This window comes from Berghia stephanieae, chromosome 2 (genome assembly GCF_034508935.2).
Source record: "Berghia stephanieae isolate SIO BIC M18660-M18661 chromosome 2, UCSD_Bste_1.3, whole genome shotgun sequence".
NCBI lineage: Eukaryota > Metazoa > Mollusca > Gastropoda > Nudibranchia > Aeolidiidae > Berghia > Berghia stephanieae.
In genome coordinates this window covers 42604035-42630672 of record NC_088361.1, presented here as the reverse complement: position 1 = coordinate 42630672, position 26638 = coordinate 42604035, and the positions used below count along the sequence as shown (strand labels likewise).

At 33.6% G+C, this 26638-nt stretch overlaps 1 protein-coding gene across 2 annotated transcripts; it reads left to right on the top strand.

Moving 5' to 3' along the window:
* The first annotated feature begins 60 nt into the window (after positions 1-60).
* LOC144964919 (ATP-dependent RNA helicase DHX33-like) lies at positions 61-24843 on the top strand. Of its 2 annotated transcripts, none has more exons than XM_078899709.1 (19): positions 61-399; positions 3973-4064; positions 5817-5998; positions 6458-6508; positions 7577-7648; positions 7990-8316; positions 9024-9109; positions 10363-10531; positions 10962-11059; positions 11774-11947; positions 15697-15787; positions 16536-16610; positions 17597-17685; positions 18158-18224; positions 19782-19886; positions 20603-20736; positions 21321-21387; positions 21864-21973; positions 22456-24843. In XM_078899709.1, the coding sequence occupies exons 2-19, from the start codon at positions 4007-4009 to the stop codon at positions 22550-22552; spliced, it is 2052 nt and encodes a 683-aa protein (XP_078755835.1). In that variant the 5' UTR covers positions 61-399; positions 3973-4006; the 3' UTR covers positions 22553-24843. The 2 variants fall into 2 exon arrangements, with proteins under 2 accessions (XP_078755835.1, XP_078755834.1); XM_078899708.1 differs by having other exon boundaries at positions 67-198.
* The last annotated feature ends 1795 nt before the right edge of the window (positions 24844-26638 follow it).

Here is a 26638-nt window from a genome sequence, read left to right as displayed (position 1 = left end):
TAGACCATGAATGTGGTCTCCCTAGCCTCTCCCTTTCTTGAAAGAACTCTTTTATTCGTAGGGAAAGAAAACCAAAGTGTTTTCGTTTCGATTTCTCGTACGAGAAAGAAAAGATGCATGCATGCATGTTGAGTTTTGTAACCATGAAAATATTACAAAAAGCAGAATTTTAAAAGATATTCATCCTTCTCATAGATGGTGGGCTATTTATCTGTGCTGTTTTTGCTTAGACTTAGATATTCAGAAAGTTTTATTGAGCGTAGCAGTCAGTGTGTCAAAGTAGCAAAGTAAAAAAAAGTCGTTGTGATGAATGAATGAATGGAATGAGAATGGCACGGTCAACACCATATTTTTCATCTTAAGTCAACGTTCAGTCACTCTTCAGAGCCCTGGGCATTGGTAAGGGAATGAGGCCCCTGCCGTCATCTTGCTTTGTTTACATAGAGACCATGGCCAGATGGTTTGTGTGAGGGCACTGGCACTGGTAAAGGAGAGAAGTCCCTGTTGACTTCTTGCTTTGTTTACACTACACAGACTGTGGCCAGATGATTTAAAGTATTCCAAGGCTAAATGTTAGCCATTTTTTTTCTGTACCTGAATTATTTCTATGTGGTCTTGTGGTAGTGGTATGACACTCGCTTTCGGATTGGAAGGTCCTGGGTTCGAGCCTCGCGCTTGGCACATAGTTGAGTCCTTGGAAAAGACTCTTTACTCACATTCTCTCACTGTATTCAGGTGTAAAATGATTACCTGACCGTTAACAGCATTGGCATTGTCCTAAAAATTGTAATAGCGCCTAACAGGCGTCATGTCCGTCCTACATGTTAAATGTTGCTGTTGACCAGGGACCCCTTGTATAGCACTTTGAGCATGTTTAGTGGATATTACACTATATAAAAGCTCAAAAAAAGCTCAATTTCTAGCAACCAAAAATAGGCTATAGCTTATGATAGCCATGTTCATTTATCATTTTTAAACGTGCCATGTTTTTTGTGTTTTATAAAAACCGATACCACTGGCTGATAAAGAAGAAGATTGTCAAAAAAAAAAAAAGAAAGAAATAGAAGAACAAGAAAAAAAATCTTCTGGTTTACCTTAACGAGGTACTTATTCTATTTGCATTAGTACTACTGCGATTAGTTTAGTGATTTCATGGTGGAATCGCTATTTAACGAGGTACTTATTTTATTCGTATTAGTACTACTGTGATTAGTTTAGTGATTTCATGGTGGAATTGCTATTCGCTGTAGTAGAAGTGCTCTCCAGTCTCTGAAATTTAGTCTTTGTCCCCTTACTGAACACAACACTGTATTTTCTGTCAAAATGGCGTGCTGTCAAATGGCTTGAAGTTAAATGTGAGTGTGTTAGTTTGAGAAGGAAAGAAAAGAAGGGATGATTGAACATTTCAACTTTTCCTTCAAGTCTGAAACTTGACAAGATTGTGTTTTGTTTTGTTTTTGTTACCCCAATCTAATCTATGAAAATTTCCCTTTCCCCACCTCTCCAACTTGATCATTCATTAACATCTTGAAATCTATCAGCTTATTAGTCAGATTACTTTAATGAGAATAGTTCCATCCCCGTTTATTGTATTATTTACAGTTAGTTAAATATATTTTATAAAGTTCCAGGAATATCTCTCTCTCTCTCTTTCTCTCTCTCTCTCTCTCTCTCTCTCTCTCTCTCTCTCTCTCTCTCTCACACACACTCTCGCCATTGCTCAGTGCTCCTGCAAATAATAGAAGTTACCATCAATAAACTACCTCTACTATTACAGCCACCACTACATCATCATTACTACTACTACCACAGCAACCTCCACATCGCTATAAAAACTATAGCAACCACCACCACCTTTACATCATCATCTTCCTCTTCATCATCATCACAACCCCAACCATCACATCATCGTCATCACTACCTGTACCACAGCTACTACATCATTATCAAAACTACAGCAACTGCCACCACTATTACATCATCATCATAATCTTTATAGTCATCATCACTATCACTACTACATCATCAACACCACCACTACAATCACAACCACCACATCAACACCACCATCACTGCACAGCAACAGGTACATCGTCATCGTCAATGAAATGCGAAATAATAATAATAGTAATAATTTTTTAAAATAATAATTTAAAAAATTAATAATAATCAATTTTTTAAAATACTAAATTAGAAAAAAAAATATATTTATAATAATAATGTAGTTTATATATTTTGGGCCCAATCCTCTATTTCTATACAATAAAGCTCTAGGCTCCAAGGCTTCTACTGCAAATACAGAACAAACCCACATTTGCAGTAGTACTGACTCCAGAACTGCCCAAGAAACAAAGCAAGATGGCGACTGGGACCAAATTGTAGCCAATTTTTATAAAATGTTGCCATATATCATTTTTAAACATGCCATTTTAGTGATAAAAAAAACAAAACAAAACATTATACCTTTGCAGTATACCTGTGCGGCTATGTGGTCTAGTGGTATGACACTCTCTTTCAGATCGAAAGGTCCTGGGTTCGAGCCTCGCTCGGCTCATAGTTGAGTCCTTGGAAAAGGCTCTTTCCTCACATTCTCTCACCATACTCAGGTGTAAAATGAGAACCTGGCCGTTAACAGCATTGCCTTTGTCTGAAAAATTGTAATATCGCATAACAGGCGTCATGTCTCGTCCTACATGTTAAATGTTGCTGTTGACCAGGGACCCCTTGTAAAGCACCTTGAGCACATTTAGTGGATATTGCACTATATAAAAGCTCAATTAAAAAAGAAATATTTTAGTAATTTAAACCCGATATCACTGTGACAGATGAAGAGTGTAGAAGAAGATTGTCAACCCGAAGAAAGGAAGAAAAAATGTTTTAATTTAGTTTTTTTCAAAATACAATCCAGTGATTAAAATAAATTTCACAAATTTATTATCTGGACACTTGTAAGCTTCCCTAGGACACAAAGCAAGTTCCTCTGCCACCACTATCACTTCAGAACTGTTATTTATCAAGAACAGTCAAGATGGCAACTCAGTCTGTGTAAACTAAGCAAGACGACAGCAAGGACTTTGCTCCTTTACCAATGCCATGCCCTGGGGCACATGTCAACCAATGATTGAGACAAATAAAATGCTTTTTTAATTGACACTTTTTCATAAACTGGACTAATTAGTAAGATTTGGGAAAGTAATTTCATTTGTCTGTATTAGTTAATAATCTGGTTGAACTGATGGAGAATGGAGGCTGCACACTGCACAAACGTAGTACAGAGTGGTGTGGAGACCAGTAATTGCGATATCAGGATCGAGATGATGACAGAAAAATAGTTGCGTACATAGTGGTGTGATTGTAGGGAGTGTTTCTCATAAACCTGTCGGTTGAAAGCCAAGTAATTTCGGGAATTCCCAGAACCAATAATATTAACCCAGAGTTTTCACTACCTGTAATTTCTCTGTGCTGAGAAAAACCAATACCGCTTGGGCCTAATTAAAAGCAGATCTGTGGCCAAGTGTAATGAACTGGTTCCTGCAAGTAATGTAATCTTTCCAGAAACTGATTTATAACACTGGAATTTTTTGTAGTTTGTTTTTTTTTGTTTTGTTTTTTTGTTTTTTTACAGGAAGGAGGGTGGAATGCATAATTATTTTGTTATTTCTCGAGGAATAAGGAGTTTTAGATGATTGAGGCAATGCAGTGGCGCCGTTCACGGTGCCCTGAATGTTGCCGGCCAGGTTACATTCATGGTGCGCTGAATGTAGTCTAGTAAGCAGGATACATTCACGGCACTCAAGCTTGTTTCGTTAATGGCATACATCTATAACTATTTGGAAGGTTTTGTGTAGAGATGCCATTTTTCATGTTCCGGTCATAATGTTTTCAAGCAGCTCTCACAATGATGCATTTTTAATGTTTAGTTCACTACTAAACAATTAACTAATGAATGTCTACTTCGTTTTGGTTTTTCAGAATTAGTCCAATCCTTCAAATCATCTTTGGCATCATGGGTAATCCTGACTCAGAACCACCTTTCAAGAAAAAGAAATGGGAATTTTCTCCAGGTATTTTTCTAGCAAGCAGATAACTGTGATTTATTTATCAAAATTAATGAGTTGTGATTATTTTTAATGATAGACACGATTCTTTTTCTCTATTATTTATTTTTATATTTCCTGAGGATTTGTTATTCTCTAATGTCCTATCTCTTAATTAAGACACTTTAATAAAAAAAAAATTATACATCTAGATTTGCAAGAAGTTTTGCTTCTTAAGTATGTTTGCAATAATCAACATTTAATAAAGATTTTCATGTCAATTTTTCTTTGTTTATGTCAACCGAGTAAATGCTATGTTCATTAATATATAACTATATATCTGGTTTGGGTAGCATAGAATGAGTAAAGAGCTTAAAAGCTATAACAACAAAAAAGATTTGCAGTACCTGAGTTGCTTGAAAACCTGAGAGAAAAAAATGGGTTGATTGGTAAGACTCAGAAAACATCAATGTTGTGATAGAAAGTATGATCCTTAATAGATAAACATTGATTTTTGTGAAATAAATAAAATGACAATGAACATTTTAAAAGTGTTTATGTTGTTTTTGGAAAGTATCGGGAAGCCTATATTACGATAGAAGTAACCCAAACAAAATGAAACCAATGGAGTCAATGTTTTGATTAAAGAAGAGCTTTGTCTGCAATTGTAATAACATCACCAAAAAAAAACAACCTGATTATGCTACTATGCAAAATCTCAAAAAACTATACTTTTCTGGTTGATAGTTTGGCAATTTTCTGATGTGATTAAATGACAATGTATACCAATGTATATTTTATTTCAATTTTTAAAAAGGATATTAATACTAGAGCATTTATATAGCACAATATCCACTAAACATGCTCAAGGTGCTTTACAAGGGGTTCCTGGCCAACGGTTACACTTAACATGTAGGACGGGACATGACGCATGTTAGGCGATATTACAACACTGTTAACAGCCAGGTACTCATTTTACACCTGAGTATGGTGAAAGAAAGTGAGTGAAAAACCTTTTCCAAGGGCTCAACTATGCGCTGAGCAAGGCTTGATCCCAGGCCTTCCGATCGGAAAGCGAGTGTCATACCACAAGACCACATAGCCATATTGAGGACAGTTTATATCAAGACTGCCATCTATCAGGAATTCATTGTCTTCATGATTTTTTTAAAGAGTTGTGTTCCAGTTTACTAGTGGGCCATCGATTCCAAAGAGGTAAAAAGGTATTAGTTAGAGAGTGCATCTCTGTGAATAGTTTTGGAGCACGTCCATGGTTGAATCTTTGAGTAATTTTACCTTTGTCAATGTGAAATATCAAGTCATCCCATTTCTTCTATTGACAAGTATTTGTTTGATTACACTTTTCCCCACAAATTATTACACTTTTAATTTTTTAAGTGGAGAGGTAGGCAAATATTATTTGGAGAGATTTTTTGCATTGCCATAAATTATTAAGATATAATGAAATTATAGCATGAGTCGAGACAAACATTTAAATTAGGAATATTTCAAATATCTCTCTTGGATAAATCATATGCAGTGCCATAAACCCTCAGCTTAGTAGACAACATTAAATAAGTTAATCAATAACAAATATGCATCAATAGAAAATATTCAAGAGTCAACCGTTCTGTTCTTTATTAGACTGCAAAAATTACCTGTTTAGCTTGATGTAATGAACAACTTTTGAAATTTTAATATTGGTTTACTTTGCTTCCTTTAACAGATATTCACCTTTAATCATATCTCATTTTATTTTATCTAACTCCACATTATCAGGATCAAATGGAAACCACTCATCACCTGTTAGTAGACCCAAAACCTTTGACGAGCTTAAGTCGGAAAGACAGGCCTTACCAATCTATGCAGCAAGGCAAAGATTGGTGGCAGAGCTAAGACGCTTGCCATCCGTCATTGTTATTGGGGAAACAGGAAGTGGGAAAACCACGCAAATACCACAGGTAAGTTTGGGGGTAACTTCCTATGATGGAGCCAACGTTTAGATGCTTTTAGTTTTGTTGTTATTCTTATTGCTCTATGTCATCGATGCTCAGAGAGACAATTTAAGGCTTCTGCATCATGTCATCTTAGGTTCAAGTTAATAGAATTTATGTTGTTTTAAATTGTTTTCTTGATTATTGCTGGTCACATAAGGACATTATCAATCTAAGAGATTAGGATATATGACCATGTATGTTTATGAGTAGTATAATTTTGCTTTATATTTGCCATCTATTTCAGCCTCCATTAAATATTAATCGTATAAAACACATTAATTGTTCTGTCTAAATTATGTTTTTTATTGATTTTGTACATATTTTTAAAACCATTATATTAACCAATTATACGGAGAGACAACATTTTTTATTTCAGAGCAAATTATGTTTTAATTGTTTGTTTATTCTTACTATTCATATCAGTACATTTTTGAAACTGGATTGAATCAAGGGGCAATGATTGCCATCACACAGGTTAGTTGATTATTGCATACAATTTCCTTTTACCGTTGTTTGAAATCATTGTCATTTCAATTCAGTGATATGCAATTATACAAAAAAGTGTTTATCTAAAAATATTGATTACACAACAGCATTTCACAACTTTGACAATTTTTGCTCTTTGTATCTTGTGAACAAACTCTTGATAATCCAATGTGCTTAACTGATCAAAAAGAACTGTTTCTCGATTAGTGTTAACACAGATTCTATTTTTAAAAAGAAATGTGCATGTCTGTGAACTTTCACTTATATGATATGAGAAATACATCTCAATAATATTAGACAATGGTTGTTATATGCCACATCTGTTGATTTACTTCTGATTTTTAGTCTATAACCTTTAACCAAAATATGGTTATATGGAAATAGAAAACCAGTCTTTCATTGTATGAACACTTATATGTTCTATTAAAGCAGCATGACTTATTGATTTAATATTCATTTCGTAACCTGGTAACCTTCAGCAAGTCACTTTGTCCTAGCTCAGGGACAAAAGGGATGGTGGGGGGGGGAGGGGGGGGGGGGGAAGAGCTGTTCTTGCATTGACCCAACATGTTCTTTTCACTCTAATGATTATAGATTGAGTCTGTAAAAGTTTACAAGAAAAAAAAAAAAGATACTGAGCAAGTGATTAGTCTTGATTTTCTGTGAATTATGTTGCCATTGGTTTGAGAATTAAATAAAGCATTTAGTGCAACAGTATTTTTTTGTATTATCTAGGGCACTTCACTGAAAAACTCTCCTTCAATAGATACTCATAGCATATCTTTTGTAATCCATTAATTAAATTTCATGTCTTGAAATCATGGCTTTGTTTGCAATCTGACAAGATCTCTAATCCAAAATATATATATCTGAATGTTGTGATGAAAATGATTATGCTTTGCAATGAGATCTTAGCAGGGTGTAAAACTTGATTTATCAAATTTGTCTCATTTAACGTGTATTTTGTCATATAAGGTCTATTATTTCTCTCTTTATAAATGTCTAGTTCAAATATTTCCAATAAACCTTTCGACTTTTTTAACAATATTGTTCCAGCCCAGAAGAGTAGCAGCCATATCAGTCTCCAAGAGAGTTGCACAGGAGAGATGTTGTGAAATTGGATCTCTGGTAAGGTTATACCCAGTTGAAAACTATGTTTTAACCCATTCTAGTTTCACCCAAAAATGTCAAATCGAAAAATGAACAAAAAATTTCGCCTAATGATGTTATGGCATTATAGCTGCAAATGTTCGATATTGTCAAATATTTTCTTCCTGTAAAGTTACTTATTACTATGACAAGAAACTTTTAACCAATACCTGGTTTTTGCATCGCCATAAGCGTGCTACTGGGCTAATTCCAAGACTACATTGTACAGCATTCAACTTTGTTAAAATTTGCCTCTATGTGTTGAAATCTGTTTACATTACATGCTCATTTTTCTTCTCTTGTGATATTGTTTTCACCAGGTTGGTTACAATGTTCGTTTTGAAGATGTTACATCAGCTGCTACAAAAATCAAATTTATGACAGATGGGATGTTATTGAGAGAGGCCATGATGGACAGGAATCTTAGTCGTTACAGCATCATCATTTTAGATGAAGCTCATGAAAGGACCGTTCACACTGATGTTTTGTTTGGAATAGTCAAGACAGCTCAGAGGAGGAGGTTAAAGATAGGAAAAAAGTTGTTAAAAATCATTGTCATGTCAGCAACCATGGATGTAGATCATTTTTCTGAATATTTCAACAAAGCTCAAGTGTTGTACTTAGAAGGAAGACAGCATCCTGTTCAGGTAATGTTTTAATTCCCTCATTCTTAATTTTGTTTTAAGAAGTTCATCCATAAGTGAGATGCACCCACTTTTCTAGAGGCATCGCATTGAAGTCTGAAACAATAAAACTTGATAGATTAATCCCACTCTATTGAGCAAGCATTATCACACAACTAATTGCTAACTTTGTGATATTAAAACGATAAAAAACAGTTGAACAGGTAGTGTGTTTTGTTTATTCTTTGCATCTCGTTTTCTATATCACTTAATTATTATTGAAGTAGAAGTGAAGAGGTTTGTTTATAGTAAAGATGGGGAATACCAACAAATTTTTAATTAATTGTGAATTAGAATTAGACAGCTCATAGTTTTATGAGATTTGTGTCATTCATGTTAGGCTTGTCTGTTGTTATAGCTTTAGTTGCATCTGATCAATCAAATAAATGATTAGAAATCAAAGTGATCCCAATTAAGTGGTTGTTCTTTCTATCTGAAAGTCACAATATATGGCTGCAATTTCCTTACTACAATTTTAAGTTTTCAATCTTTATTTCTGACTTGGCATTTTTAAATGGCATGGAATTATTGAAAGCACCGTAAGGTTCTTTTTATTTTTTTATTTAATTAAATTTATTTAAGATATTTTAAAGGCTGGGGTGGGGAGAGAGACATGGAGGCGGAGAGAGAGAGAGAGGGAGGTTATACTGATTATACTTTTATATTTTTAGGTGATGTATGCTGCACAGCCTCAAAGTGACTATGTGTATGCCTCACTAGTAACTTTGTTCCAGATACACAAAGAAGCCCCATCTGGGTAAGCTGGAAACATTCATGTGTCATTGTTATTTTATCCCACTTTGGAATCTTACCTGTTACTAGTTTATTTGCTTTGTGCAGCTTTATGGTCTCGTGACGTCCCTGGTTCAAGATCCGCTGTGCATGGTGTAAAGTTGAGTTCATGAAAAAGGCTCAATACTGTACTCAGGTGTAAACTTATTACCTGGCTAATAACAACATTGAAGAAAAATATTAGTATAGGACTTTACAGGTGTCATGTCTTGTCCTACATGTTAAGTTTTGTCGTTGGTTTGGGAAAATTTAGTGAATATAAAAAGCTCAAGTATTTTTTGTTTTTTTGTTTTTTTGGTTTGTTTGTTGTTTTGTTGGGGGTTTTTTGGGGTTCTCTTTTTTTTTTTTTTTTTGGGGGGGGGGGGGGGGGCGTTCATTTGGGATCTTGGAAATCTTGGCGTTGTAGTGAATAAATTTATTGTGACCTTAATTGCCTCAATGCTCATTATTACAAGGCAATAAGCATATTTTACTCTATAACAAGGGGTGGTATAGTGAGTTTTCACTGTACTTCTCATTCTTTTTAGATTTGTTAAAGTTGAGTATATATTTATCAATCAGTACTAAGCTAAGGTAAAACAGTGACTGAAGGTTGGTTTCATGTGCAAAATGATTTATTAGGTTAAGAATGTCCCAATGCTCTAATATTTTGGGCTGCACGGCGTCAATATTATTTTACTATTCCTATTACAAGTACGACCAACTATTTCTCATCCCCACTTGTGGCATATGGAGAAAGATAAGCTTTAGATGAATCTACAATCTCTCTGTATCTCTTCTTCGCTTCTAAATGGCTTTCACTGTCTGTCCTATTAACTTTTGTCAGGTGAATGCTACGTTGAGAATTTTTTTTTTCTGTCTAGGCAAATTATTGTTTTGTTTTGATTAGTATAAGTGTGTTGTAAACACTTTTTGTATGCCACTGTGAGTGAGCATCCTGTGTCTGTAACTGAATTATTTTTTTAATGGAATTTTCTTCTATTCTCTGTCTGAACTAGCCTCATTTTCTTTAAGCCGTGTTGTATGTGCTTATAAACTCTAGATCTATAATTTTTTTGCCTCCCCCTTCTTTTTCCTTTTACATAGAGCTGATATCACTTGAAGGTTTTGCAAATATTGTACAATTTTAAACAAAATAATTTCCATCTATTATCTACTTTAATATGGTACTATTTTCACCTTGTTCAGGAATTTTTGCCATTCTTTTATATTTTCTAGTGAAGACGTACTGATATTTCTCACGGGTCAGGATGAGATAGAGATGGCAGTCAACTCAATTCGAGACTTGGCCAGAAATATTAAAGATGTTCCAGAAATGATTGTGCTTCCACTGTACTCAGCTCTTAATTCAGAGGAGCAGGCTAAAGTCTTTAATAAAACTCCAAAGGTAAAAAAGAATAGGCCTGCCTTCTAGCTGCTCAATAACATTCTCTCTGCTAGGAAATTTTCACGTTTACATTTTCTATATATTTTACAACACAGATCCACATTCTACATTTAATATATGGAAGAGTTTCAATCAATTTTTTTAGTGTTTAATTACAAGTCTATTATACACAGAGAATGTATTATCTTTTGATACAATATTTTTTTTAAACACAACCTCTGATTGACTTTAACATCCAACTGTATAGCCTAAAATAGCTGAGAAAATTTTGTCTTTTATAAGATTATCTTTAATACATCCAGATAAAGGATTCAGATATATATGTATCATCATAATTTTAGATAAAAAATTTATGTTGATGATATGCTGAAGTGAGTTTTTCTTGTCTTCCCAACACTTATAAGTTCTTTATTATTTTTTAATCTACCAGGGGTGCAGAAAAGTAATCGTTGCTACAAATATAGCAGAGACGTCCATTACAATACATGGAATTAAATATGTTATTGACACTGGCATGGTGAAAGCAAAGTGAGTTTCTGTTTGTTTTTAATTGCTAATTATTTTTCTACCTGTATAATGAAAAAATAAGTAAAATGAAAATCAAAGGCTTTAAAAGCCAGATTTCACTTAGAAATTTTGTAAGGCCTCAGTCGGTCTAAATCAACTTCTTGTTAATTCCCATATTTCGTTGTTGGCTCTGATAATTAATGTTGAAGTGGAAATTGCTCATTAGAGAAGAATGTTGACCTAATATTTTATATAATTTATTTATTCCAAAGGTCAAGTATTGTCTTTTGGGTGGTATCAGTTGAAAATTTTATTCTTGTGTTTCTTATAAAACAGCATGAATATATCTGAGTCTTGATTGAATATAACTTTATCCTTCCAAGCAAGAAATAAGCAAGTATTTATTCAGATTAGACGGAAGCTAACTATTTTTAAGGGGATCAGAATGGATATATGGGATGTCTGTTGTATTGACAGGAAAAGAAGCAGTGCTTACAGGAAAAATAGAATAGGGGAAGAAATAGAGAAAGATAAATAAGAAATCTCAATATGTCGATGACAGGTGAGTAGATGTAGATATCTTGAAGAGAGCTGATGCCAAATGTGCATTAATAGTATCTCCAATTTATACATTGGTTAGTAATTTGAATTATCTATCCATATTGACATTTAAAATTATGAAATTACAATTTTCATGTTTTCTCTGTGTTTTTATAATTTCCTTGTCCTTTGCAGATTATACAATCCTCACACTGGCTTTGAACTCCTTAAAGTTGTGACGACATCAAAAGCTCAAACTCTACAAAGGATGGGTAGAGCTGGCAGGGAAGGACCTGGTATGTGTTACTGTCTCTACACAGAGAAAGAATTTAACAACAGAACGCCAAACACCATTCCTGAAATACAGAGGTAAGGGATTTGACTTTACCGTGTTCTTATCTTATAGCATTTATTTTATTTCAGACTTTTAAACCAGATATGTGTATATTTTGCAATGTTGCCTAAATCTGCATTCATTTGCTTTATGCTCTTGCTTTATTTTAATCGGAATGACAATGTTGATGATGGTGATCATATCTATGTATAATAATCATAATTATTGTAATGATAATTAGAAAAGAGTAAGAATGATAATAATGATGATGATGATAGTGATAGGGGCCGTCGAAATATAATCTTACATCTTTTTGGGGACTTTTCTTCCTCCTCCCCATCTTACACTTTTCTTACATTTGTCTCCCCTTTTATTTTTTTTTATGTGATATTGCACTTTTGAAATTCATTTTATGATATGGTATGCGTACTTATTGTTTTCATCATCTTGTAAATTTTGTTTAGTTAAATCACATTTATATAAAAGCAGTATGGAGAGATTTGCATAGTTATTAATGGCAATTCCATTTGGCAAGCATTCAGTGACTCTTTTTATTCCATTTATAGATCACAAAAGCAAAGGGCTGGGCGGGGTCTTTTGACCTGCCATGGTGGGCAGGTGGTCACGCTGTGTCTTCTATCCCCTTGTATCTGTTTTCCAAGTTGCTGTCTGTTTTTGTCTTGGAATGGGATTACTTAGTTTTGTCCCATCCCTCGCTGGAGTCCTTGACTAGGAGTCAAATGTATAGTTATAGTTTTGGGAGATGATATTTTTTCCCTTTTAAATCATCTGTTATGCATTGTAAGTTATGTATTCTGTAAACATTTTAGAGTTTTCCTCTTAGTGCGATCCTATGCTGATGTCTGGATTAGACTTTAAGGTGTTCTTAAACTAAGTACATTGATGGTTTGCTCTTTAAATCTACATTTGTTCCCTATTTGAACCAATTCCCCTTTGTCTTACTTTTTCTTGGATCCTTTGATTGTAAATTTATAATATTTTTACTCTCCCATTTTCTTCTTTTTACTGGCGCTGTAAAACCCTTAAAAACAAACAAACAAAAGCAAAGGAGCTTATTCCAATCAGTCTAATCCAATCACTTAACGTTCATTCACAACACAGTTTCTAGTAACTCTCTTGGTTGGACTTCTGATCATGGTTAATGTGTGCAGTTATTGTGAGTGTAGATATAGAGTAGATTCAGGCTTACCGGCCACACAAGTCTTATCCGTGGTCCTCTCAGAGAATGGAAGACTGCTGGCCAGAAATATGACCAATGCTGTATAGTGATGTCGTAAAATGTAAAGCTCAAGTGGCCGGTTTCAGGTGAACCAGCCGATTTTGCACCCTTAGCAGTCTTATCCATATTCTCCATGCAAAATGTTATTGGTGACATTTTGGTACTACTTGCCACTTATGAAACTTTAAGGTCCAACCGGCCACCCATCTTGGGCAAACCGGCCACCCTTCACGGATGTTGAAAAACACGGTTTCCTTTTGTTTTTTTAATAGTTTTCAGTTCATAAACGGTTAAAACAGATCCAAAGGCTCAGTTGGTAAAATATCTGCCGGTCATTGGTCAATTTAGGGTTCGATTCCAGCATTCCAAGGACTTTGAAGGACTCTTTCCATAAATTGGCAGAATGTTTCCTTCCCCCAAGACGACTGCCATATATTTTCATAAGTAGCTAGACTAGATCTAGACGTCTAGATAGTTAAATAAACCCGTTTATGTTCATTTTCAACAGAGAACGTCAAAATTAATTTATTCAAAACAATTAATAGGGTACATAATCATAACACAATAGAATAACATGTCACTTGCACAATTTATACACAAACGTGAAAACACTGATCTCCTCCTCACTTATCCCCAGTATCTTCTCTCTCTCTCTCTCTACCAGTACATCCTCTGTGGTACCACCTCCAACACTTGCACCCAATCCATCCATCCATCCAGATCCCTATCACTTCCATAAAAATCACATAAACTTTCATCTTTGTCATTCACACCACACAATTCATCGATATCCATCTCAACGTCCGACCAGTCTCGTCGCAATTGAAGACATTGTTGGGGGGGGGGACCTTGGTAATGTCAATGCCATTTGACATTAGTGATGTCCGCATGGTGTGGAACCACCCAAGGGACATGGCTTTCCTCTCCCGCACCTCCCCCTTGTGTCGCTCCATAAATGACTTGTACCAGTAGTATCCTGGCTTGTTGTCTTTGAAGGGGGTCTCTCTGCCTTCAGCATTTAGTATTCTCTGCACTTCCAGACACAGCTGCTCCCTGTCCTTCCCTTCACCTGCCCTGGCACAGGCCACCATCCACTTAACTAGTTTTTTCTCCTCCTCGGCATCCAACACTGTATGAGATACAGGGTATTTCCCAGCCATCTTGTCCATCAGTGTTGATCTCGGGACAGAGTAGGTCGCTGCGGCCTGGTGGACTGAAAGTTTTTTGGTGCGGATGGCATCAAGTGCAGCACCCACACTCGCTTGAGAATACTTTGATCTTGGCATCTTAGTGCCTGTAACAATATGAAAACATGAACTTTATTTAGATATTTGAACTTCATTTTCATAGACTGGCTAGTCTAATAATGTAAAGTTTTCTTTACAATGGTGAACATAATATGATTTTATAATAATAATAATCATGATAAACATAGACCGGTCTACAGAAATAAAGGAAAGCATTGCAACAAATAATATTATAGACGTCTATAATAATAATAAACAAATTAATCAACCCGGCCGGTTTCACTAGAATCGTTTAAATATTCTTTGGTCAAACCGGCCACCCCCCCTAATGGGGCTAAAATGAAGCCCGAACACTGCCAGATGATCTAACCACATTCAAACAATCCTAAAATAACATGCAGTGCAGTGGTTGTGCCGGAAAAGACGTTTAAATAGCAGCTTCCTTCCACACTTTGCAGCCCATAACAAAGAACGGGATACTTACGTTTTGTGAGAAATATCTCGATGTAAACAGCGAGAAAAACGTCCCACGAGACGTCTGATTAGTTAGTAGAAATATGCACCGAGAAACAAAACGAAACAAAAGGAAATTAGACATCGAGTCTGGTAGCGGCCGGTTTGACCTGAATCTACTCTAGTGACTTTTAATGGGTTGGAAGTGTAATGATATTGTATTACTCCATGCCATGAGTTGACCAAGTCATTTTGTAATATCTCAACAAGTTAATGGTTCTGAAAATATTTTTAAAAATACCTTCGTATTATCTGCATATATAAGACACACCATGGAATTGATAGTGTCTTGGAAGTCATTGATAAAAATAATAATACATGACATTTATAACGCGCATTTACATCGCTGCGTGATAAAAATCACAAGTTACAATGGACTTGTTATCTGATGCATTGAGATATCATTATTATCCTCATCATAACCCTATTTGCCAATATCATCTTGAGCATAGCTGTTGTCACCACCATCGTCGACTTTTTAAAAACTTAATTTAACTTTTTTTAAATTAGTACACCCACAGTAAGAAATATTTTTAAAATTCTCATTTATTTACAATAATATTATTATGTTGATTTTGTTCACTATAAATAAAGGTTTGATTTTTTTTTTTATATTGGCAATAAATAAACTTTGAATCTTGATAATTTCCTGACCAGTACCATATATATGTTTTAACTTGCACATCAATCTGTGTCAAATGCTGTCTGATACTATATTTATATGCAGTCATTTGGTGCTACATTCATTCCATTGATTTACTGTTCTCTGTTATTTATGATTCAGATGTAACCTTGGAAGTGTAGTTCTCCAAATGATGGCTATGGGTGTATCCAATGTCATGACATTTGACTTTATGGACAAGCCATCACCTGAGGTCTGTTATATATTTATTTTTTATTTTTTTCAATTATACCCAAGCTCTGCCCAATTATTTGAATATTTACAATAAAATAAGGAAATCAAAACCCTGCAGAAGTTAGCAAAAAGATATTCCACTTGTTGAAATTGTCTAGTTAATTTAAGCTGCAAGAAAGTCTTTCACTGTGAAATAGCATTCATATCCTCCTGTCCTCTGCTGAAGTGATCCAGCCTCTAAATTAATACATTTATTGATAATCTAGTTACTGCATCGTGTTTCTTGAAATGGAAATTCTTTATTTTTTAATATGAAAATTTATCCCCTCTTTTGAGAAAAACCATGAAAAAAATTAATTAACACGATGGCTTTGGTTGGTAAGCCAGCAACAGGATTTTTTGAATGTTGAAGTGACGAAGACGAGCCGTGTTGAGCAATGGGAGGAATATCAATAGCTCAGTTGGTAAAGTCTCACTTCACAAGAAAAGGAATCTGTGTGGTGAAAACTTCCTTACAATAGACTTGGTGTCCTATTTAAAGGGTAGCAAGCAATTATAAGTATCATTTAATGGATGTAGTTTAAAGTTTGACAGCTTAGGCCTTTGAAATTATTCTTTTATATATACTTTGTTGAGTGATGTTTGTAATAGAGTAATTTTTTCTTCAAAGATAAACTAAAAATGATTATCAATTGTTTTGTTCTTGTTTTAAAGATTGCAACCTATGCCATTTACAATTTTTATCCTTTCCTCCATTTTCTCTCCAGTTAATAAAGTCTGCTGTAGACCAACTCATTATGTTAGGGGCTTTAGAGAAAGAGGAAGGATCAGATATGCCCAAGGTGAGGGTTCATTTTGATTGAGCTGGTATGCATGATTTTTCACAAATGTTTCCATATGATAAAAGCTTAACTGATATTGCAAATTGAAGAGCCCCAAGTTATTTCTTACTATTTTACAAAGCTTCTTAGGGAACAAGAAAAAAAAGGAATTGATTTATATAAAAGATTATGTTTTACTTGAGTGTGAGGAAGATAATGAAAAATAGCGCGCTCTCTTCTGCTAGGAAAATTATATGAAACCTCCATTCATTTACCACTGGCAATTTTACTCAATCCCCAATCTTCCCATCAAATTTCTTCTAAAACGTCTGAAATCATATCACTACCTATTTGAAGTATAACAAAGGGGTAAAAATAATACACCATAGTTGAGTTTGGGACAAACTTTATAATGGAGATGTTGTGACTGATAGAATCCAAATGTGCAGTTGAATTGTACGAAATAAATAATTGGTTAATAAGTTATTCCTCGTCTGCCAAATTGTGGCTGAGGATTCATTGGTTCTATTTCCAGATTTCTTCAAACTGAAAAAAAAATGATTTTATAGTTTTTATTTTGTTAATAAATGTACATAAACTTAAGTTTTTAATAGAATTTTGAACTAATTCCCCAATTCAAACAAAATCTTTATCAGGTATCTTTCAATAATCTGATTGCAATGCATAGAAAATCTTTTTAAAATGTAGAAATATTACCAATTTTCGGCCAATGAAATGTCAGATTTAGTTTTCAAGACACCAGATTGATTTTCGTATGAGGCCATTCACAAATATAGTTTTCAAGACACAAGATTGATATGGTATGAGTATTAGACTGTTCATAAGTATTATTTTCTAGGAGTTTAGCTATTTTAAAGAAATGGGACTCGATACTTGAATTGCGCAATAATGTGTTTGCAGTTGCAATGACTCTTGTTTGCTAAATCATGGTCATGGAATAATTTGTATTCATAGTACTTTTTTTCTGGTTCTCATTTTTTATTTAGCTGACAGTAACTGGAAAACGTATGGCAGCCTTTCCGTTGGATCCGAGATTTTCTAAAGCTCTTCTGCTTGCTACTGATTTAGGATGTTTGTAAGTTCGTTTTCTTTTTATAAGAATGCCTGTCTGATTGCCATTTATTGTGTAATACAATAATTAATTATGAATTTTATTTTCACATAGTCATAAAGGCTGAATTCATTTCATGTTTTGGTATTTTCTTTCTTTCTCCCTCCCCCTTCCCCCCTTCTTTCTTTCCCTTCTTTATTTTTTTTCCCTTTGTTGCCTTTTTATATTGCTTGTGTTATGAGGAAAACAAGGTAGCAAGTATTACGACCTGGTTGTATGAGAAGAATGGAGCAATTTTGAAATATTTAGACATGGTTGAATGGTGTCATTCATTATTGTCAAAATTTATTTTCTTTAAGCACCTAGAGTCTCTGCCAAAAAGTTGAATGGTATCATTCATTATTGTCAAAATTTATTTTCTTTAAGCACCTAGAGTCTCTGCCAAAAAGTGCTGTATTATTGAATTTTAATAGTGTTGTTACATACTTGATTTCAGAGATGAAATGTTGAGTATTGTCGCTGTTTTGTCGGTGGATCCTGTTTTGTTGACCAGTGCTAACAAGGTGAGTACCTTATTTTTTTATAAACTCTCACTCCAATTAGCTCTCTTCTGCTTGTAGATAGAATTTGCTTTCCATTTTGTCTTTCTCTTTCTTCTTACCCTCCTATAATTTTACAAGTAATTCCTTTTTAGTGTTTTAACATGAAATATCCTGATTATTTTTTTAAAATCTTCAGTTCCTACTTTGGTATTTAATTTATTTGAAAGGCGAGATGTGAATTGCCACATATTATATCTTATAGACAAAAAGACAACATTTGATCATGCACCTAATGGGCATTTAAAATAAATCAATGTTTGCAAATGCCAGATAATTTGAGGAGGAGAAAAAGAAGAACAAGAAAAGGGAGAAGGAAAGATGAGGAGGAGAGCAGGAAGAGAAGGAGGATGATGAGTAGAAGAAGAGGTGAAGAAGGAGGAGGACAGAGATGAAAGCGAACCAACATCAAAAAAGTTTTTAAAGTTATCAAACTATGCGACTTCACTTTTAACTACAGAGCATAATCAAGACCGAGCAGAGAAATGGAATCTCACATAATGACAATATCATATCGTATCGTTTATGAGCTATAGGTTCTAAAAACCTTTAAATGCTGTGCATTACTTTCATGCAAAGATACAATTTATCAAAATTATATAGACAACATTCAATGTTAATTGATAATATTGAGTATTAAATATCAAATACATAAATAAGTGTCATAGTCAATATTTATTTGTAATATAATTATCTCTATTTACATTCAGTTGGCCTGCCCATCTTTATATATTCGAGAGTTTCAAATTATTGACATACAAAATGCAATAATATCCATTGTCATGTTATAGTATTCATCAAAATCAAATATTATGTTGGTAAATTCTTTATCAAATATTAATTGAATTAGAGTTATTTGTCTCAAACTTTAGATTATTCCATATTGCCACAGTTTTTTTAATTATATTATTTTTCCTTTTCGACGAATTACATCTTTCAACAAATAGTTAGAAAGGACAATGAATTACAAGCTTCTTAATCCCTTGTCCTAATTTTATGGTATGGAATCGTAGCATGATGTGACTAGAAAAAACATTGATCTAAATTTTAAAATTTTTAAAATTAACAACCATAAAAGAAAAAAATGTATTTTAAATGACTTTTGAATTGATCAATGACAGTTTTAAACATGTTATATGGTCTGGGAGGACTGTGCTTATAAACGAAGATCACTTTAATAATGATAATAATAATAATAAGATGAAGTGGCAGCATGGCTCAGCTGTACGGTCTTTGCTTCGTACCCGAAAAGTACAGGTTGCACTGTGTGGCCTTGAGCAAGTCATCTCGCCCTAGCTCAATTTGCGGCTCTGCACTGTGGCTGACACCTGGGATATTCCAGTCTTCCCATGTAATAGACCCGAGACACAAATCTCCCATATGAGATGAATAAAGTAATATAAGATGGGGATGCTGATGATGATGATAATGATACTAATGATAATAGTAATAATAATGATGATGATAATAATAGTAATGGTAGTATACGATATTTTTTTTAAATTCCTTTTTCACCAACAGCGTCAACAAGCTCAGGAAGCTCATGAGAAATTTCTTTCAAGTGTTGGAGATCATGTAACGATGCTGAACGTTTATCATGCCTTCAAGAGTGTTCAAGGAAACAAAGTATTATTTTTATTGTTATTGTTATTATTATTATTATTATTATTATTATTATTATTATTATTATTATTATTATTATTATTATTATTATTATTATTATTATTATTATTATTATTATTATTATTATTATTATTATTGTTGTTGTTGTTGTTGTTGTTATTATTTATTATTATTATTATTACTTTTATTATTACTTTTAATATTATTATTATTATTATTTTTATTATATTATTATTACTTTAATTATTACTTTTATTATTATTTTTATTATTATTATATCTTCACTATTTTATCATGATTATTTTTTTATGGAACCTGAAGCAACTGGTGCAAAATGTTTAATTAGCCTAAATATTTATCTTCGCTCTTTCTTTTTCAACACAAATTTGTTTGATGGTTCACTCTTTTGTACTCTTGTGAAATCTTTTGACAATATGATTTTTTTTTTCAAGCCAATGGACTGCTTAAGATTTGGACTAGAGAAGTCTTTTTTCCCAACCCTCGGAACCCTTACCAATGATTAAGTATCAGATTGATCCTGCGTAAAATAATTGAAATACACAAGTGTCCTGTCCATAGGGTAACACGTAATTGTTACAATCTGTTTAATACAACACAAACTGAGATATCCTCCAGCTCCATATGCCCTATGGTTCTGAAAGATTAGTAGGTTAAGCAATTCTTGAAACTTAGTGTCTTCATTTAATTTTTTTTTACAGCATTGGTGCAGAGAAAATTTCGTTAGTGGCCGTAACATGAAAAAGGCTCTGGAAGTCCGCAAGCAACTTCATGAAATTTGTCAACAGACAGGAATGAAGTTCTCATCATGTGGCCGTGACAACACTGCTGTGAGGTAATTATTGCACAAATGAGTGTTTTTATTTCATGAAGATATGAGGTATATTCAAACCTCTATTACAATAACCTTAGGCATAGTGAAAGAATAAAATATTTGGCGCGAATAAGATGTATTGACTTTAGGCAGATTCCACTGTATTTTTTTATAGGTGTGGTCCACCTCTCTTAGAGTTCCAGAAGTTAAGGACATAAACACTTGTTTGAGGGGGGTTTCTTCTCGGAAGACTTTCTGCTTTGGCTCCTCCGGAATTTCTTGTTAATGAACTTCTAAATTGCTGATTACTTAAGTGAAACATATCTTCTCATAAATTTTGGTATTTATTGTTATAATACATCCTTTAAAACAACCTCAAAAAGGAACGAAATGTTTAATGAATTTCAACCTCAAGAATTTCTTCTGACAATAATAAAAACAATTAAGAAGCAATACCTTAAATAGCTTTACATCACATTATTTTTATTAACCATGATAGCTCTCTTAAAACCATGTTCCCACCACTTGCTGTTGAATCTTACTCAGTTGCTTACAAAATATTTAAAACCGTTTTTTTTTTGTTTTGGTTTTTTCCCTCTCATCAGGAAATGCCTAGCATTTGCATTCTTCATGGATGCTGCAGAACTCACAAAGGAAGGTGATTATATTGCTGTAAGTAGCCTCAGTTACATATTTCATGAATATTAATTCTATGCCTTTTTAAAAAAGTTTTGTTTGTTTTTATTTTATTTATGGCCAACTATCTACTGTCAATATATTGAGAAAAGATCTGCATTCATTTCTTAACTCGGCTGTTGGAATTGATTTTACATATCGGGCATTATGGGTTTGTGACAAAAAGGATTTTTTACTTGGATTTTTTTTTCCAATTATTTATTTATTTAATTTTTTGTTTGTTTCTTTTGGTTTGTTTTTTTTTTTTTTTCTTTCATTGGGAGGGGAAGGGGGATTTTAAAGGTGTGAGACATTGTTTGTAGATATAGGTACATTGTAGATACTTTACGAGCTGCTAATATTTTAACAATTTTTTTTCTTTTTGTAATATTTGAAGAAATATTGTTCATTTTGTATATTTATCTTTCTAACTAAACTGATATCCCTTAAGGCTAATTAATCTCTTTTTACAGCTTTGTAGTCGGTCGAAAGTTTTCATCCACCCTAACTCTGCCCTGTTTGGGTGTAAACCTGCTTGTGTGGTGTACACAGAGATAGTTAAAACATCCAAGTGTTACATGAGGTTAGTGTATTATATCTACATTTGAAATGTGACCAATGTGAAAATAATCAGGACTACTTTCCAGGTCCGATACTAGCACCTCAATTTTTTTTTTCCATTTGTATCTGTTGAGTCATAGAATATTGAACTTGAAAATTTTGATTCCAAGCGGAAGTGAGGAGTGGAGAACAAATTCAATAAGACGAAATGATTTATCATGAGCTCAAAAAACATTAAATGATAGTTAATGTATCATATTTAATAAACACTAGTCACTCTCAATTTTTGCCGCTTAGTGTGTGATGATGGTGAAAACATGCAATTGTATCGGGTAGGCTGCTTGAAAGATAATCTAAATACAGGAACTATTAGAGGTCCTAACCTTTTATTGATATACCAAGATCAAATCCATTGTCACAACTGTATTGAATGAAATAGAGTTGAAAAGAAATTCTTATGACTATTTCTCAATTTTATTTTGTTTTATTTATTTTTGTTGACAGAGATATGACTTTAGTTGAGCCCGATTGGTTGATGGAGGCAGCTCCCACTTACTTCAAGAGGAAAAAGATGACTTTGTCCTTTAATGCCTCAAGCTGATTTATAGATCAGCTAATAACTTTAAGTTTTAATTGTATGTGCATGTCATGGTTGTCTGTGAATATTTTGAGATGCACCCCTGCACAATTAAGATTCATAAAAATTCATGCAGAACATTGCTGAAAATTTTCATGTATGACATATGAATTTTATACAGTACAGTTCGCTCTGCTTAATTGGCCATCTTTGAGAATTGGTATAAATATTTCCAGTTTTGCGTTCTTCTTTTATGACACTGGCCTTCAGACCTGCAGGACTCTGATTCGAGTTCTTCCTTGGTTTGCTCAAAATTGAGTTTGTGACAAAGGCTCTTTACTCAGATGTTCTCGTCAGACTCAATATTGTAAAATGAGTAACTGAAGGCTAGGTCACCCCTGAATTAGTCAATGTAATAAATGAATGGCTGAGGAATAAGCAGGTCCAAAATAACTATCAACTAATGGGTAGTTTTTTTTTACTTTTTTTTGTCTCCTGATGTAACAATTGCAATCAAAATTGCATTTAAAAGTTACATTTTATTTTCTCATTTCATTCTTAGATAAAGCGTATGTCTCTAGTGAAATAACAAACTTTGTTGTTTCATATAAATGCAGAGTTTGTTCTCTGAGCCAGCATAGACCACTCTGATTTGAGATTTATATTTCTGCCTGGATTTTATTTTTGTATTTGCTTTTTTTTTTTGTTTCTTCTTTGACGAAATGGAAAAGATAACAGTGACCATACAGTGAATTGTGGGACAAATCATTTCTCATTTGTATGTCTTATGTCATTATGTTGATTTATATTATGTATGAATCAGATATTGTGTGTTTAGTGTTAGATATTGTTTTAATTGCTTCATCAGTAGAAGCATTATTTGGAGCATTGTTTATTTTTGATGAGCTTATCTCTAAAATGAATGATTTGCTTATTAGGTATTCCCTCTACTGTAAAGCACTGACAGTCATATCTCCAGTAATAGTAGGTAATAACACATTTTCCTGTCGGACACTGATCTCATTATTTTTCAAAACTCATTTTTACAGTTGATCGAAAAGTTTCAGTTAATTTTTGTAGAGCTCATTTACAGGGCTATTTTTTTATATTTAAAGAATAAATGATAAATGTTACAAACACTAGGGGAGATAAGTTTAAGATATTTGTTGAAAGATGTAATTCATCTATACGGAAAAATAATCTAATTCAAAGGACTGACAATTTGGAATAATCTAAAGTTTGAGACAAAAAAATCTAATTCAATTAATAATTTTAAGGATGCCATTGAGAAAGATCTTACCAACATTATATTTGATTTTGACTAATAATGTAGCAGGACATTGTATATTATTGTCTTTTGTATAACAATGATTTTTCAGACTTGCCAAATGCATGTAAAGAGAGTAAATTATACTACAAATATTGAATATGACACTTATTTATAGTAGTAGAAATTTAATTCTCAATATTATCAATTAATTGACATTGTCTACTAATTATATAATTGATAAATTGTATCTCTATGCATAAAACTTACACAGAGCGTTTAAAGGTTTTTAGAACCTATTAGCAATACAATACTGATGCACATTGAATTTTAGAGTTTACAAATTCATCATATGTGTTTTTAAGGTACCTTTTATATGAGTATGTGTGTGTGTGTGTGCTGTTTGTGCTTGAGAGAGAGAAGGGAAGAGATAATTTTTTATTACAAAGCTAGGTTGAGAAACTGTAAATGCAAGTTTACTCTAGCTAGTTTAGTTGCATTATTAAATATCCCCAAGTAAGCAGCCATTTTATGATTATATATATAATTATAATGCGGCTAGGTGGTATGACACTCACCTTCAGACCATAAGGTTCAGAGTTTGAGTCCCGCGGCACAGAATTGAGCCCTTGGAAAGGCTCTTTACTCACATTCTTTCACCATACTCGGGTGTAAGTGCCTCCTGGCCTTTAACAGTGTTGTCCTTAGTGGAAAAAATTGTAATATTGCCTAACAGGCATCATGTCATCCTTCATGATAAAAGTTGCTGTTGGCTATGAACCCCTTGTAAAACGCTTTGAGCCTGTTTAGTAAGATATTGCGTGATATAAATCATTTATAAATGCTCTAGTTTTTATGTATAATGTGTCAAAGTGTCATACATTTGACACATCATGAACTATATTTTTAGTGTATATAATAATGAAAATATTGTGTAAGTTATGTCCATGAATTCTATTTTATTTTGTTGTGAATATATTTGTTTTCAAAGAATAGAAAATGATAAGATAATTATGTATTTTGATAAAATGTGTACATATTTAATATACTCTATCGTGTTTTGTCATCTTTTTTTTTTTTTGAAACGCACACATCATTAGCAGGGCTTGGTGGGCACCTATCCTCTTTTGAGAAGTTTTCTGTCCCTGTGCCCCCCACCCCTCAAGAGCCTGGCATTATGTTTAGGTGAACTAGAAGCAAACTAAAGTAGGTAAGATATGGTTTATCTAGACTCTTAAAATTCACTCGGTTTTCAGAAGAAAAAAGAAAGGGGGGGGGGGGGCGCTTTTATATCAATGATGGTTACCAATTATTGACCTTGTACTTGTAAGAAACTGACCGCCTGTTGTTGAGGGATCCTGGCGCCGACTACAAAAGGAAGGATCAAAAGAAACAAGAGGGGAAAACATGGTGTTGATTATCTTGATGACAGTTAATTATGGTGGTGATGAAAAAATTGTTTGAACAAAAGAAGTAAAATCTGACACACTGACAGTGTAAACCACACTCGGGTTGCAAAAATAAAGACATCTAAACACCCAAAGTACAATGAGAAAGAAAAAATAATAACACAGTACACAGTGATAAAGAAAAAATAATAACAACAAATAACAGGAGAAAGTTGTGTATCCTATGCCATTAGGGCTGTAAGCATCCTACAATACAGATTCACTTCACTGTGGCCCTGAAAAGGATTGCCTATTCTGTTCCTTTTGAGATTATCAGACAGGTCAAATATGTGAAGTGAATAGCGTCTTTATCTGACTGTGGTACGACGCGTTCATATTACAGTTACATCCTTTTTGGATCGGGTCTTTAGCTGACTGTTTTGTTTTGTTTTGTTTTTAAGTGTTTTACAGCGCTTGCAACACATTTAGGTCATATCAATTATCAACACCAGTAAAAAGAAAGATAATGGAGTAGTAAAAGGTTCTAGAATTACGATTAAAGTACCAAAGGTAAGTAAGACAAAGCGGAATTGGTTCAAACAGGGAACAGATTTAGATTCCAAGAGCAGACAACCATCAGTGTACTTAGTTTGAAATCACCTAAATGTCTCACCCTGACACAAGCACAGGTCACTGCTAAAAGGAAGAAACTCAAATGTTTATAAATCATATATAGATGTAATGTAAAAAAAAATAGAGTGCATAACAGAGATGATTTACAAGACAAAAATTACCATCTCCCAAAACTAATTATACATTTGACTGTTTCCCTCCCAGCTAGAGTATCCAGCCAGGGCCAGGACAAAACCAAGAAATCCCATTCCAAGACACAGACAAAAAGCATGCTGGAAAACTGATCTAGGGGGATAGAAGACACAGTAAGTGCCTCCCCGCCCACTATGGGAGGTCAGGAACCCCACCCAATTTGATGACTGTGGTTTCTCACTTTCTCATTATTTCCTTCTTGGAAAGTTCTCTATCCGACCGTGGTACCACACGTACATGTTTCTCCTTTTTTTATTTTATTTTTTTTTTGGTATATGTTTTTGGATGGTCATATTGTCTCATTCATCATCAAAACTAACGAAATTGAAAATGGCAACAAAAAAAAGTATTAATTCAAATCTTCATCGTTTGAAAATTTTGATCTATTATTATTGTGGGAAATCCCTTTCCCATTAACGCCATAACGCCCCCCCCCCCCCCCCCCCCCCCCGACTCTCTAGGGAGAGATTATTCATGAATGCATTTGACAACAAAAGATAAGACAGAAACAACAAATTGTTTAACCCTGTAATGCCCATTATTGATAATCATCCAATCTTCTTTCCTCTCACCATAAAGAATCTGATTACATAGAATTTTTCACACAATATGTGTACGATGTAATTAGTC